Genomic DNA, 14,352 nt, shown 5'->3' with positions numbered 1-14,352 from the left:
GGTAACAGTGGAAGCTCTGAGCTCAGTGCATCTTGTTAATAATTTCCATTTCTCCTCTCTTTTTTCTATACTCCCATCTCTGCAGACTCAGTTATCAAAAATACGCTGCCTAAAGTAAAAGGTTTAACCCAAACATTTTTCTCCCCAAACCACTCTTTTAAAGAAATTTTATGTTTACATATAATAAATGTAAATTCTAATTGACATTTGATAAGTGTAAATTCTAATTTACAGAATTAGAGTGAATGTTCTCTTATCTATAATATGTTCATTAATAGCTTTGTGGGACATGGGAGTGGGACGTTAGTTACCATACCTTTATAACGTAGCAAACATTTTAACATAAAAGGCTTGAAAAATATGCTTATAATTTACTGCTTTACCATGTTTTCCTCTATTCTCTTCTTGATTTTATCCCTGCCTATAGGTCAGTTGAAAACTATTACAATCATGAGTTGATAACAGTATTTTTCTCCTTCAATGACTTTTGTGTTTGAATTTGAATAGTATTAGAATTGCAGTGTGTGCCTCAATAGGAAAAGGTTAGGGGACAGTTGAGGACATCTTTTTGCTGAAAAGTTACCCTTAACTAACGTTGTCCCTGTCTTGCCTTTCCATTCAAACTTACCACCCTGCTAGGTATATTTTAATTCAAAATACTAAAAAGAAATCAGTGCACCTCAATTTTTGTTCCTTTTCCCTAACACCCTAGGAAGCAGGTAACATAAACCGATCATTGAGCTGCCTGGGCCAGGTGATTACTGCGCTTGTCGATGTGGGTAATGGAAAACAGAGACATATTTGCTACAGAGACTCCAAACTTACCTTCTTACTCCGGGTAAAGCAGATCACTGGGTTCCTGAGCCCCTTTTTTAGTTATGTTCACTATGAACAAAACTATGTTAGGTTATGTTTTTTTATGTTCTTTTGCGTTATGGTTTATCACAGGGTATTGAATATAATTGCCTGTGTTATATAGTAGATTTTGCTGTTTATCCATCCTACCTATAATAGTTTACATCTGCTAATACCAAACTCCCAGTCCTTCCTTCCCCCACCCACCTTCCCTTTGACAGTCACAAGTCTGTTCTCTATGTCTGTGAGTCTGTTTCTGTTTCATAGATAGGTTCGTTTATGCCATATCTTTTGGTTTCTCCCTTGAAATGTGTGCCATTTGTATCATTAAACAGGATTCCCTTGGAGGTAATGCCAAAACAGTCATAATTGCAAATGTTCATCCTGGATCTAGGTGTTTTGGTGAAACCCTATCAACGCTTAATTTTGCTCAAAGAGCCAAGCTGATTAAAAATAAGGTAAAATACTGAGTATATTTAAGTAAATTAAAAAAATATTGAAGCTTGCAGTATCTCACTTTTGTAATTGCCCTGAAATTAACATTAGCTTTTATTTATTTCTCTGTTGTGAAAGCCTAACTTTAAGCAAGGTTTCTGTTTTCATCTTTCCTAGCCTTCTGTATAGATCATGTAATTTGAGACCTAGATGAGGTCTTATGGTCATTATTGTTTGGCCTGTTTTTTCTTAAGGGAAGGGAAAGTTTTTCCTTTGTAATTGGGTTGGAGACTAAATTTATGTACCTAAACCATGCTAGCAGAGCTGGGTGCTAAGGGTGAGAGGATCCACTATGAAAATAGTTTTGACGAGCTTGACAAACTGTCTTTCAAGTTGTCTGTAACTCCAGGGATTTCTTGTCTTTCTTTCTATACCAGAAGTTTCTGGGACTCCCCTGGCAGTCCAGTGGTTAAGACTCTGCTTCCACTGCAGGGGATGTGGGTTTGATACCTGATCCAGGAACTAGATCCCACATGCTGCACAGCATGGCCAAAAAGAAAGAGAGAGAAAAAAAAAAAGTTTATTTGATATTCTTGTACATCGGTGGTCCAAAAAGTTTTCATGTAAAGGGTCCAAGTGATAAATAATTCCAGCTTCTTGGACTGTGGATTGTATGGTCTCTGCCCCCACTACTCATCTCTGCTTTTTGTAGTAAGAAAGCAGCTGTAGATGCTGTGTAAACACATGAGCATGGCTGTGGTCAAGCAGCACTTGGCTAACCTCTGGTGCAGACTGTCAAAAGACCAAGGAGTTCCCCACTTGTTTTGGAGAGGTTGGTTGGAGGCCTCTTTGGTTCTAAACAGAAGAATCAAAATGCATATATTGGCAAATTAATTTCCTTTCTCTTTCAAAGGAGACAGTGGTTATTCTTACCCCACAAAATAGACTCCCTGATCATCTCATCATGGTAAAAGCAAAGAGGTTCATGATGCCTTTTCCGTTGGATAAGTCAGAAGAGTATGGGTCTGGTTATTCATTCATTTACTGGATTACTACTACTACTGCTACTACTACTACTAAGTCACTTCAGTCATGTCCGACTCTGTGCAACCCCATAGACGGCAGCCCACCAGGCTCCCCCGTCCCTGGGATTCTTGAGGCAAGAGCACTGGAGTGAGTTGCCATTTCCTTCTCCAATGCATGAAAGTGAAAGTGAAGTTGCTCAGTTGTGTCGGACCCTCAGCGACCCCATGGACTGCAGCCTACCAGGCTCCTCCATCCACGAGATTTTCCAGGCAAAAGTACTGGAGTGAGGTGCCATTGCCTTCTCCGTTTATTGGATTATGACCTCTTTATAGGATATATGTAATACAAGGAGGAGAAATCATTAGCATTTCCTGACCCTATCTCTTGGGACTTACTATAAGTTTTTGGAGAATGGAAAGCTGCAGGGATGATTAGAATTATGACATCACCAATGTGAGATTGTGATGTCATAGTGTATAGGACTGCCTTGTGATGAGTCTGTCCTTAAGAAGCAGAAACAACTGGAAATGACTTCTTAACATATGAAATAAGAAAAGTAGGAACCTTGTACTAGTCACTATCAATGGTAAGTCCTCTGCTGCAGCCTCCCAGGGGAAAGTGACTCAGATATTGGGGACTTAAGAGTGAACAGTCCTTCCCAGTGGGCAGACCCAGCCTAAGAGAGGAACATGGGAAGCTTGGGGCTGTCAGAGATTTCCCTCTCACTCTGGAGTATTGGGTATTTGATTTGATTGGTACTCAGCTCTTGGCCTTTTTTTTTTATTATTATTATTAAAAAATTTTTTTGACTCTGCCAAGTCTTAGTTGTGGCATGTGGGATCTAGTTCCCTAATCAGGGATAGAACTCAGGCCCCCTGCATTGGGAGTACTGAGTCTTAGTCACTGGACCACCAGCGAAGTCCCCATTAGCTCTTGAGTCTTGCTAACACCATGTGGGTTTTGTGAGACTGTGAACTCCTTAGAAGTCTTCTGATAGACATTTATTTGAAAGAGCATTTACTGTGATAATAAAACACAAATGGAGTTGTCAAACCACCTCCCCCTTCTATGAGGACTGTTAGGAAGACACAGGGTTGAATTTCTCTGAAGAGGGTGGAGCCAGGGGAGCTCAGGCCAGCCATGCAGTTCCTCACCCCTCTTTAGTGAGCAAAGACAGGGGAAGGTGATACCAAGGGAGGTGTTTGCCCTTCTTCATGGGGTGGGGCTGTCAGTCACAGGAAAAAGCAGTATTAGGTGCATATATGCTGACCCCAGTAGTGAATCGGGATTCCCTGATAACTCAGTTGGTAAAGAATCCATCTGCAATGCAGGAGACCCCGGTTCGATCCCTGGGTTGGGAAGATCCCCCGGAGAAGGGAAAGGCTACCCACTCCAGTATTCTGGCCTGGAGAACTCCATGGACTGTATAGTCCATGGAGTCGCAAAGAGTCAGACACGACTGAGCAACTTTCACTTCACTTCACTTCAGGAGTGAACCAGCCCAGCAGGGCCCAGGGCTGCTGCTGCTAAGTCACTTCAGTCGTGTCTGACTCTGTGTGACCCCATAGGTGTCAGCCCACCAAGCTCTCCTGCCCCTGGGATTCTCCAGGCAAGAACACTGGAGTGGCTTGCCATTTCCTTCTCCAATGCATGAAAGTGAAAAAGTGAAAGTAAGTCGCTCAATCGTGTCCGACTCTTAGCGACCCCATGGACTGCAGCCTTACCAGGCTCCTCCATCCATGGGATTTTCCAGGCAAGAGTACTGGAGTGGGGTGCCATTGCCTTGTAAACAGATTAGAGACCTAAGTGGGGCATAGGGAGGGGAAGGAAAGAGTCTCTGGTTCTAGGCATGATGGCACAGGGAAAAGAAGCCTCCCCTCCCCTCCAGCACACCAATTCTGGAAGCCTTCGGACTCTTGGTGGGATGCAAGTGTCAATTTGTTTGGTCTTCATCACTCCAAACCATACAAACAAATATATGATTCAAAAAGCATTCTTTTAATGGTTAAAAAAAAAAAATTCTTGAACAGGCAGTAGTAAATGAAGACACACAAGGAAACGTGACCCAGCTCCAAGCTGAAGTGAAGAGACTCAAAGAGCAACTGGCCCAGCTTACTGCAGGGCAAATGCTACCAGAAAGCTTGCGCACCGTAGGTAAGATGAGCTCAGTGTCCTTTAAGCTGAGGAGATCTAGGTGTGGATGTAGTATGGGAGCCCTCCGATGACAGGCACAGCACTGTATGGCTATCCAGATTGCCCACGAGTATCTGTTCGTGTTTATTTCACCTGCATAGAAACCAGACGTGGTTACTACAGATACTGAATTCACAGTTACTGCAGGTGCTGAGTTCTGTGAGAGGTGTTGTAGGGGGCGGTGTAGAAGCAATTTTGAAAATGCATCCCTAATAAGTGCTAAAAAAAGAGATACTAGTAAATCACTCAGATCCATTTCCGGATTCTGTCATATGTAATCTTTATATGTTTACTAAATTGGATATCAGAGACTTACTTTTCTTCAAAGAATAGCTAACTTGTAGACTGAGTTAATTTGAAATTCATCATGTGGGGATGAGAGTCTGATTCTTTTAGAGTAATAGAGAGCAGTCCATCAAAGGCTATTCCAGCTCATTGCTGATTCTTAAAATTTTAGAGATAAAACATTTTTCCTATTTCCTTTTCTTTTTTACTGGACCCATTACAGATAAAGATGAGACTAACTACATCAAGTATTTCCGAGAGGCAATGTTATTCTTTAAGAAATCTGAACAGGAAAAGAAGGTAGGAAACTTTACTATAAAGGGGATTCAAGATATTTTAGGCTTTCACTGTCTGGAACTTTTCTGAGTAAAATATATGGCAAAAGTCAGTAAAACAAAGGAAGACTGAAACACTTAATTTTGACTTTGAGATTAAATGTGAAGTTAGTGTTTGTTGCTTGGTTTGTGGAAATTTAGGGAAGCCCAGTTATTTTTTATGTCTAATCAAATTTTGAACTTCTTAAGTCTCTGGTAGAAAAAGTTACGCAATTGGAAGATCTCACCCTCAAAAAAGAAAAATTCATTCAGTCGAATAAAATGATCGTGAAATTCCGAGAGGATCAAATAATGCGCTTGGAAAAGCTCCACAGGGAATCCCGGGGAAGTTTTCTGCCCGAGGAGCAGGACCGTTTGCTGTCGGAACTGAGGGATGAGATTCAAACTCTGCGAGAACAAGTGAGTACGTGACATTCACAGTAATTCTAAAAATAAGAGATTCAGGATAAGTATAAGTCAGTCACCAGACTGGTCAGCAAATTCTTGTAATATAATGCAAGAGAAAGTGTTTTAAATGAATTGAACTGACAGTATCATTATATAATTCAAACACTCCCCCACCCCACTACTTATGTGCGTGCACACACACACACACCCCATTTTTCTAAAATAGTAAAACCTGAAGGGAAAAGGGAGAAAGTTGTGATATTGCTGCTGTGGCACTCAGCCCCGGCAGGCCAGGTACAGTTCCTTCCAGGGGCCAGTTGGGGTTATCAGAGTCAGTTTGCAGTTGAGCTCATCAAAGTTTTGTTGTTTTTCCTTTTCCCTGGGAGGATGGATAGTTGACACCAGGCACATTATTAAGAAACAAAGATAATCTCTTATCAGAGTGTACATTTTTCAAGAGGTCTTTATGCATTTTCAGACCAATACAGATATTTTGGCTTTTATTCCTTTTGTGCACAAAAGACAGCTGCCATATACACTTCTTTGCACCTCACCCTTTTCATTTACTGAATCTTGAGTGGCATTTCGCTGTAGTCATTGGAGAGCTTTCTTATTGTGTTCAGTGTGTTGAAGCAGTCTCCCTTGCATGAAGAGTCTGCCACAGGGTACACCCCATATGCTTATTGAAGATGTCTGGGTGAGTTTCAAGAGTAGATGGAGAAGTTTCAAATTTTCAGACCCAAATGTGGACTTGAGAGTTGTAGGATATGCACATATTCAGTCTGATCATAAAAACTGAGGTGCTCTCCATAGTTCCTGTGGTGTCCACAGTGTTTTCTGTTGGTTTTTAGAAAAACTTGTTCTCTAAAATGGTCACGTTTGTAAATATATGTCTCTGATTCTTCCATGTCAAAGATAGAGCACCACCCCAGAGTGGCAAAATATGCTATGGAAAATCATTCCCTCAGGGAGGAGAACAGAAGACTGAGACTGTTAGAGCCTGTGAAAAGAGCCCATGAAATGGACGCCCAGACCATTGCAATCCTGGAAAAAGCCTTCTTCGAAGTGTCTGGAACAGAGAAAAATGACAAAAGTAAGACATGATTGTGTAAACATGTCTTCTAGGGGCAGGGAGATTGTTTATAAGGACCTTGATATTGCCTTGCCCTGAGGGTTTGCACTTAGCCTCCAGACTTGGTGTGCAAATTTCCTATGTACATACTTATTCTTCATGTAGGCTAATAGATACCCACGAGCAAGGGAATACTCCTATATCTCTGTCTTGCAGATCTTGATACTTTACATTTTTATTAAATGGAATTTTCCTGTGTTAAGTATTTGAAAAGTGCTTAACTAATGACAATCTGAATGACTGTAGAGCTGACATCTTTATCCCCCTGATTAACAACTATATGGTGTGAGAGATTGGTCAGAGCGGTCAGACTCACGGTCCAGCCAGCACAGTTTTTGATCCTGATGTCTTGTTTGCGGGTCATCTTGCCACTGTCGGTTCTGTTAGTTATACATTAGTTCTTTAAGTTTACTGTTACTTTCTGAAAAGTGGTTTAGTTAGTACTAATCTAACTTACAGGCTCGGCAGCTATTGGTATTAATGCTATGGGATTTGGTGACAGAATGTTTGCTCATTCTTTGAGTAGTTTCGTGGCCTTTTATCATATTCTGTTTCAGTCCTTGTTTCTTTTTAGGTTGAAATGAATTCAGTTGAAATGAAGATACTTCTAATCTTTTTATACTGCAATGATAAAGAAAAAAAAAGTTTTATGAATTTCCTTTTCCAAGCCTTTTTCCATTCTGTTATGAATTAACAAAAGAATAAAATTCTTGGAATATGGCTTGTAGAGAGACCATGATTTTGGATGCAAAGTTAAAATCAGATTTTTTGTATTATATATCCTACAGTGCTCTATATTTCATTGGCCATTTTGGCCTCTATAGTACCTTAACTTACTATCTTCCAAAGATACTAATGGTAATTTCTGGACCTCACTATCTTCTAAACATCAGTCTCTGAACAATTTTTATGTGGTATTTTCCCATACTGAAACTTAGTGGTACTCTCTTCAACAAATTCAGTCATCTAAGGAATTCCTAAAAATTAGTATTTTCTACTTGGTAAATGATACCAAGTTCTTTGAACTGGCTGCCTTTGCTGTTTATCTCCTTTGCTAAAAATTCATTGACTGCTGACACTAATTCATGCAAAATTCAACTGGTGATACTTCTCTATCCAGCAGTGTGGGTGTTATACTTCAGTCATTATTTGTTCTTTTCTCTTAATGGAAAAAGTGTTGCTTTAAATATGCCCCTTCATCCTGTTGCTTCACAACTTCACAAAAACAACTTTTAATACTCTTCAACACACTCTGTTGTGTCTTATGTCTCCTCTTGAGTTATAGGCTCTTGTATTTTAGGGTTCATTTTCCAATGATTTCTCGTTTTCCCTCCTTGTGCTTCAAAATTGATACTTGGCAGAGAACTTAGAAATTGTATTCTGTGATTTTCTGTCTTTCAAAGGCCAGGTTGTTTCCTTATTATCAGGTCAGCAAGGATTCTCCCCAAAAGCTCTGAAAGAGCCGTGTTCATTAGCAAACACTGAGAAGTTAAAAGCACAACTCCTGCAAGTTCACACAGAGCTGAATAATTCAAAGCAAGAGTATGAAGAATTCAAAGAACTAACTAGGTAAAGTATAAATACATATTCATACTTACTGTTTCAATGTCCTTTAATGTTGATTTGTCTAGTGTTTAGCCTGGTTAGGATTTTAGTTGAGCATTTACCTTAAATATTCTAATATAGCAGCTAACTTGTTTTGACATGAAGCAAAAGGGCTTGCATCTTGCTCTTTTCTTTTTCTTAAGTTATTTTTTAAAAACTGAGGTAAAATTGACCTAAACTTCTAGTCTTTAATAATATATTTAGTAAACTAGATGATACAAATCTTTGAAGGGATATACCTATTGAGATGAGTATCTGTTAAACTTATTTGTGAATTCTTTATCTGAGCACAAAATTTAAATCATTGCTGTTGTGAATTATATTGGTATTTTTAGAAATTACAGTTTTGTTAATATTCTTGATATACTGTGTAAAAGAAAACAGATAAACCACCTTCATATATGCAACTAAGATTAATCCTATTCTAAAAGATAAAGAAATATTTGTTTTAAAAATAATGTAACATGGAATTGTTGTTGAATTATTTGGGCTTTTGAGTTGGAGCATACCATTTGCTAGTTGAATACTTTAAACAGTCATCAATCTCTGAACTTTACCTCACCCAATTGGAAAATGAGGGTAATAATCTGCCAAAGTCTCTGATTAAATGGATAATTATATGTTATGTGAGAGTATAAACTACTCTACAAATGTATGACATTACTTATTACCTGAAATACTGCATTTTATCTTATCTATTAGAAAAAGGCAGGTGGAATTAGAATCAGAGATTCAGTCTTTGCAAAAAGCGAACCTTAATCTTGAAAACCTTTTGGAAGCAACAAAAGTCTGCAACCGGCAAGAAGTTTCTCAACTGAGTAAAATTCATGCGGAAACACTGAAGGTAGGTAATCTGAAGCTTAAATCAATGGTGTCTAATTTTTTTTTTTAACATTTATTTATTTGCTGTGCTGGGTGTTAGTTGCAGCATTCAAACTCTTAGTTGCGGCATGTGGGATCTAGTTCCCCGAGCAGGGAATGAGCCTGGGCCCCTTGCATTGAGAGGGCTGACTCTTAGCCACTGGACTGCCAGGGATGTCCCTGCTATTTTATTTTTAAGTGGCATGGCCTCTGGGTTTACCTTTCTTTAAGTCAGCCTTACTTTCCTCACTACTTTGAACTTTCCACGTATAAAGTGTCCTGTTTCTGGACTTTGTCTTTTCTTCCAGTGTTCTGACTGTCCGCATGGTAATGATGCATTGTTTTAATGACCATACCCTTTTATTTTTATATTGACCAGGGAAATCTTCCTAAATTCTTCTTTTTAACAATGACTTATTGCACATTTATTTTTTTGAATGAAGTTTTTGTGTTGACTTATCAAGTTTTATTTTTAAAAATCTTTTGACAGTTTTGCTTGAGATTGCTTTGAATTGATAAATTTGTTTCCACATGGGCCTTTCTTCTGTGCTGGCTCTGAAGGATACTTTTTCTTTTCTTTTGATGAATTTTCACTTGATAGAATTGTAATTTTATCCTCTGTTCACACAATTACTAAATAAGTTATTCTTTTCATGTGTGCTAATGTTGTTTTCCTAATAATTTTTTGCTGCAGATCATAACAACACCAACCAAGGCTTATCAACTTAGGTCTCGACCACTACTGAAGTTCAGCCCTGAACCAGAGAGCTTTGGCTCTGCGCAAACCCAGAATTCTAGCAACTTGGATAATGATATCTTAAGTGAGCCAGTGCCTCCTGAGATGAGTGAACAAGCTTTTGAAGCCATTTCCGAAGAGCTGAGAATGGTGCAGGTAATGTTCAGTTTTAGAAAGAAATAGACTTTCACTTCAATAAATTTTCTTTATCATTTTAACTCTTGGTAATCTGCAGTGTTTGAACCTGTTTAATATCAAAATCATATCTTTTTAAGGATGTAAGGTCCTTGGGTTAGAAATCAGCCTACTCTTGTTCTTTTAATCCAGCATTTAGCGAGTCACCTTCTGCTGTCCTTGGGGTTTGGTTCTCTTGTGTGTAAAAAGACCAGTTTGCCTCTATCTTTTAGTTCCAGAACTGATTTATAAGACACACTGTTACATATGCTAAAGAAGATGACATAGTTTGAAAGAATCTTACGATAGTTCAAATTTTAGACAGCTTTCTGTGTATTTGAAATAATGCATGAAGTTTGTTTACCTCAGAATTCAGTGATTTATTTTTTTGTACAAGTTTTTCTACTCTCTAGTAAGACTTGAAGCTACATCACCCCAAATTCTGAAAGTTTACCTTTCACGGACAGGGAGGCCTTTCTGGTGAGGTCACTCGATAGAGGCTTGAGGAAGCATCAAAGAAGTCTTAAGATGGCTCTGATGTAGTCTTTGATTTTAATTTTAATCTCTTCTTTCCTTTGTGCTTCAAATTACCAACTTTGACAGGCCACAAGTATAATTCTGAACCATGAGAAATCATCAATATAGTCTGCTTGTTGGCTCCATACTGGCCATACTTGATACCTTTGTCCATATGAGGTTTTGCGTTGTGTATTTTTTAATGCAGGAGAAATGGTGGAATGTTTAAGATGTTCATTAAAAGAATTTTTGACCCCTGAAGTTCTTGTGTTGCAGGAACAAATGAGTGCCCTTCAAGTCAAGTTGGATGAAGAAGAGCATAAAAATGTAAAGCTTCAGCAGCAGATTGACAAACTGGAACATCATTCTACTCAGATGCAGGAGGTGAGATTGCAAGCATGACCTCAGAAAATGTCTGAACCTCAAAGTAAGGAAGGAAGGAAGAGACTTTAGAAAGCTTGGGTCAAGGTCTATTTGAGTTGTATTCTCTTATTATTTCAGCCACTCCTCTGATAAGGAGACACACACCCCTAGTCTGAATTTAAAACTGCATTTGAAAAACAGAAACAAAGTGATTGGTGTGTGTTTTAGCTTGTTAGTATTCCTCTTCCAGTAAATTGATCTCTTTCCCAAAGCTTTTCTCATCAGAAAGAAATGATTGGACCAAACAGCAGCTGGAGCATCTCTCTCAGTTGAACGTCCTTGAAAAGCAGCTTCAAGACACACAGACCAAGAATGACTGTGAGTCTGAACACTGGGAGCTTCCTGATCTGAACGCTGTAACTCAGTAACTTTTTACTGATACGGCTTAGTGTTGTGTCTGTGTTTTTAGTTGGTTGGTCCTGTTTCTTTTAAATTAGACTAGATGAGTAATAGTAATATAAAGGGTCATTTTCTCCAAGACTGCTCTCAAAAAAATGATACAAATATTTGCTTGAAGTTTGAAGACCACTTTGAAAATGCAGTGTCTTAAATGCATGTGATGAATGTTTTAAGAGTTTTAGTAGTGACAAAAAAAGCATAAATTATATATTTGTATATATTTGTAGATGTGGGAGTGTCATTTAATTCCCAGTTTTTCCAGTTTATGTCTCCTTTTATCAAAGTATTTACAGTAGTTTACTAAGACAAAAAAGAGAGCCATTCTCTTTTGTTTGATCTGTTAAAAAGTTGCCCAGTTTTAATTCCAGTTGGAGTTTTTTTAAGAAGACCAGAGTGTTTAATCTATGTTCGAAAGTTCTGGTACATCTCCAAAGGGTTTTCAAAAAGTAAAGATTAGGTCACCTAAAGTATGTTAAAATCTCTTGCATTTTTTCTTATATTAAGAATTTTGATGCACATTCTACAGGAGAAATGTAGAAAAATCAAATGACCTACACGTGAGGGTCAGATATTAACTTTTTTTGGGGGTAGGAATATATCAGAATTCAGGCTTCCTTGGTGGCTCAGTGCTAAAGAGTCCACCTGCCAATGCAGGCGATGCAGGTTCGATCCCTGGGTCAGGAAGATGCTCTGGAGAAGGAAATGGCAACCCACTCCAGTATTCTTGCCTGGGAAATTCCATGGACAGAGGAGCCTGGCCGTCTACAGTCCATGGGGTCACAAGAGTTGGACACAACTTAGCGACTAAAACAATATACCAAAGTCCATGGGTGAGGAAGAGGAAGAAAATGGAAATCCCAGTGTTCCTGGGTACCTCCCAGTTAGTAGTTCAACATTTTACACTCAAAATGGTCTCTTCAGCTTGTTTTTGCTGATTGTGTGAAGGGTACCTATCAAATTTATTTGTCTGTTTTGTAAAAATGCATGTGACAAAAAGCCTGTTTAGATTTATTTTGTGTTTCTTTGTTTTAGTTTTGAAAAGTGAGGTACATGACCTGCGAGTCGTTCTTCATTCTGCAGACAAGGAGCTCTCTTCAGTGAAACTGGAGTACACTTTATTCAGAGAGAGTCAGGAGAAAGAACTCAACAGCCTTTCCGAGAGACACATGCAGGTCCAGCTTCAACTGGATAATGTCAGGTAGAGTTCTGTTCTGCTTTCAAGTTGCCTGATTGGCTTGTCACCTAGGACTACTTAAAGCACAAGTGCTGTTTACCTAGCTCAGGCTAGTTTAAAAAATTCAGGGGTAATTTATTGGGACTTCCCTGGCTGTCCAGTGGTTAGGACTCTGTGTTTTCACTGCTGAGGGCCCAGGATTGACACCTGATCAGGGAGCTAAGACCCAGCACTCTGTTCCAGGTGGGGCCCAGCGTGTGGGGCCACAGGGGGGAAAAATGGTACTTTATTGATACTGGGAAGCCCCAGAGGTGATTTTGGTTTCAGGGACAGACTAGATTGAGTCTCAAACAACATTGTCAGTATGCACTCCCTTCTCTGCCCACCACCCCTGCCAAGCTTTTCTTCCTGTCTTCCTCACTCCTTCGGTGCTCTGTTTCCCTCTGTGTATTGCCCTCGTTCTCTTCTCCTGTTAAGAACCTTCCTCTTTTTGACAGGGAACAGACTGCCTCAGACAGCTCCATCTTCTGTCTTCTGGTGTAACAATCCCTGCAAAGAAATAGTGTCTTTCAGTTGCCATATGTCAATCCCAGAGAAAATTGCGGTTATTCTTACTGGAGTCATCTGCTTACTTTTGGACCAGTCATTTACCAAGGGTTGGCCCAGCCTGGGTGATGTGCCTGTTCCCTCTCTAGAGGGAAGGGTGTGCTCTTACTGGACAGTACAAGGTAGACCAGATCAGTAGTAGTCCCCGTTGTCCACCAGAACGCCAGAGGCTGGCTAGTCAGTCAAGTGCTGGTCATCTTAAAACAAAATAATCTTAAAGATGTAAACTGCTTGTTTCCACTTTTTTTTTTTTTTTTCTTACTAATTTCAGCCTTTTGCAAAATATAACTTAAAGCTATCCTATGGTTTTGATGCTGCTTCCTGAGTATCGCAATAACTTAATAGTGGACATTTTGATCATGATACTCTGAGTGTGATATGAGTGTGACTCCTCACTCTAGAAAGGCTACTAATAGACAACCTTGAATTTAATTTTTATAGACTTTGCAAAGACAAAAATCTGTAATGCTTGAGTGGTTTATGAATATACAATAAGGAATTAAAAATAGAGGACAAAAACTTGAGGCCTGCAGGCCAAATCATCCATAGACATGTTTTTGTGGGACCTAACCAGTGTGGTGGTCAGGGTTTTTTTTTTTTTTTTTTTAACTTCTTTTTATTTTATTTTTTTAAAATTTTTTGGTCACGCTGCACAGCATGTGGGATCTTAGTTTCCCAACCAAGGATTGTAGCTCGGAGTCCAAACCACTGGGCCACCAGGAAGGTTCCCCAGTGTGACTTAAAAAAAAAAAGCATAACATTTAAAAAATTGAGATCTTTCCTGTAAAGATCCATATTTCAGCATCCTCTTAAAAATCCAACAAGTGGGTGGCTCTGGGCCCACATTCTTGCCTGGCAGCCATCCTTTAGTGGAGGGGGACCCTGTGTTGAGTTCGTGCAACCTCCACTCCCCTGCACCATCTGCCGGCACCAATGCTGGTGATCAATGGCCATTTATCAACACTGGTGCACTGTTCCTTTTTCTTAGACCTGGCATTTGTTTTGAACATCTAAATCACGAAATCTTATCTTGGCTCTGTCATCAATGAATTTTGTGTGATCTTTTTGCACTCTTGAATTATTTGATGTTTTATATATACAATTTGTATCATAAACACGTATGTTCCCCTTTCCTATATGTATGGTCTTTAGCAATTTATAATTTGCTGTTTCTGCTCTGCTTGGAGTTTGTGGAACCAGATAGTTCCAG

At 39.2% G+C, this 14,352-nt stretch overlaps 1 protein-coding gene across 2 annotated transcripts in view; it reads left to right on the top strand.

The window, feature by feature from the left end:
- KIF15 (kinesin family member 15) overlaps nucleotides 1-14,352 on the top strand; it is a 56,946-nt gene that overhangs the window by 25,903 nt on the left and 16,691 nt on the right. The window contains exons 9-20 of one of the 2 annotated variants that reach the window (XM_027522625.1): nucleotides 713-838; nucleotides 1,191-1,313; nucleotides 4,347-4,470; nucleotides 5,018-5,094; nucleotides 5,319-5,528; nucleotides 6,432-6,609; nucleotides 8,076-8,217; nucleotides 8,956-9,097; nucleotides 9,809-10,006; nucleotides 10,817-10,924; nucleotides 11,176-11,281; nucleotides 12,395-12,560. In XM_027522625.1, the coding sequence (XP_027378426.1) occupies nucleotides 713-838; nucleotides 1,191-1,313; nucleotides 4,347-4,470; nucleotides 5,018-5,094; nucleotides 5,319-5,528; nucleotides 6,432-6,609; nucleotides 8,076-8,217; nucleotides 8,956-9,097; nucleotides 9,809-10,006; nucleotides 10,817-10,924; nucleotides 11,176-11,281; nucleotides 12,395-12,560 (1,700 nt within the window). Of the gene's footprint in view, nucleotides 1-712; nucleotides 839-1,190; nucleotides 1,314-4,346; nucleotides 4,471-5,017; nucleotides 5,095-5,318; nucleotides 5,529-6,431; nucleotides 6,610-8,051; nucleotides 8,218-8,955; nucleotides 9,098-9,808; nucleotides 10,007-10,816; nucleotides 10,925-11,175; nucleotides 11,282-12,394; nucleotides 12,561-14,352 lie in introns of both variants that reach the window. The other variant, XM_027522624.1, reaches the window with a different exon arrangement.

This window comes from Bos indicus x Bos taurus, chromosome 22 (assembly GCF_003369695.1).
Source record: "Bos indicus x Bos taurus breed Angus x Brahman F1 hybrid chromosome 22, Bos_hybrid_MaternalHap_v2.0, whole genome shotgun sequence".
NCBI lineage: Eukaryota > Metazoa > Chordata > Mammalia > Artiodactyla > Bovidae > Bos > Bos indicus x Bos taurus.
The sequence above is the reverse complement of the archived record's forward strand: the minus strand, read 5'-3'. Positions and strand labels throughout refer to the sequence as shown.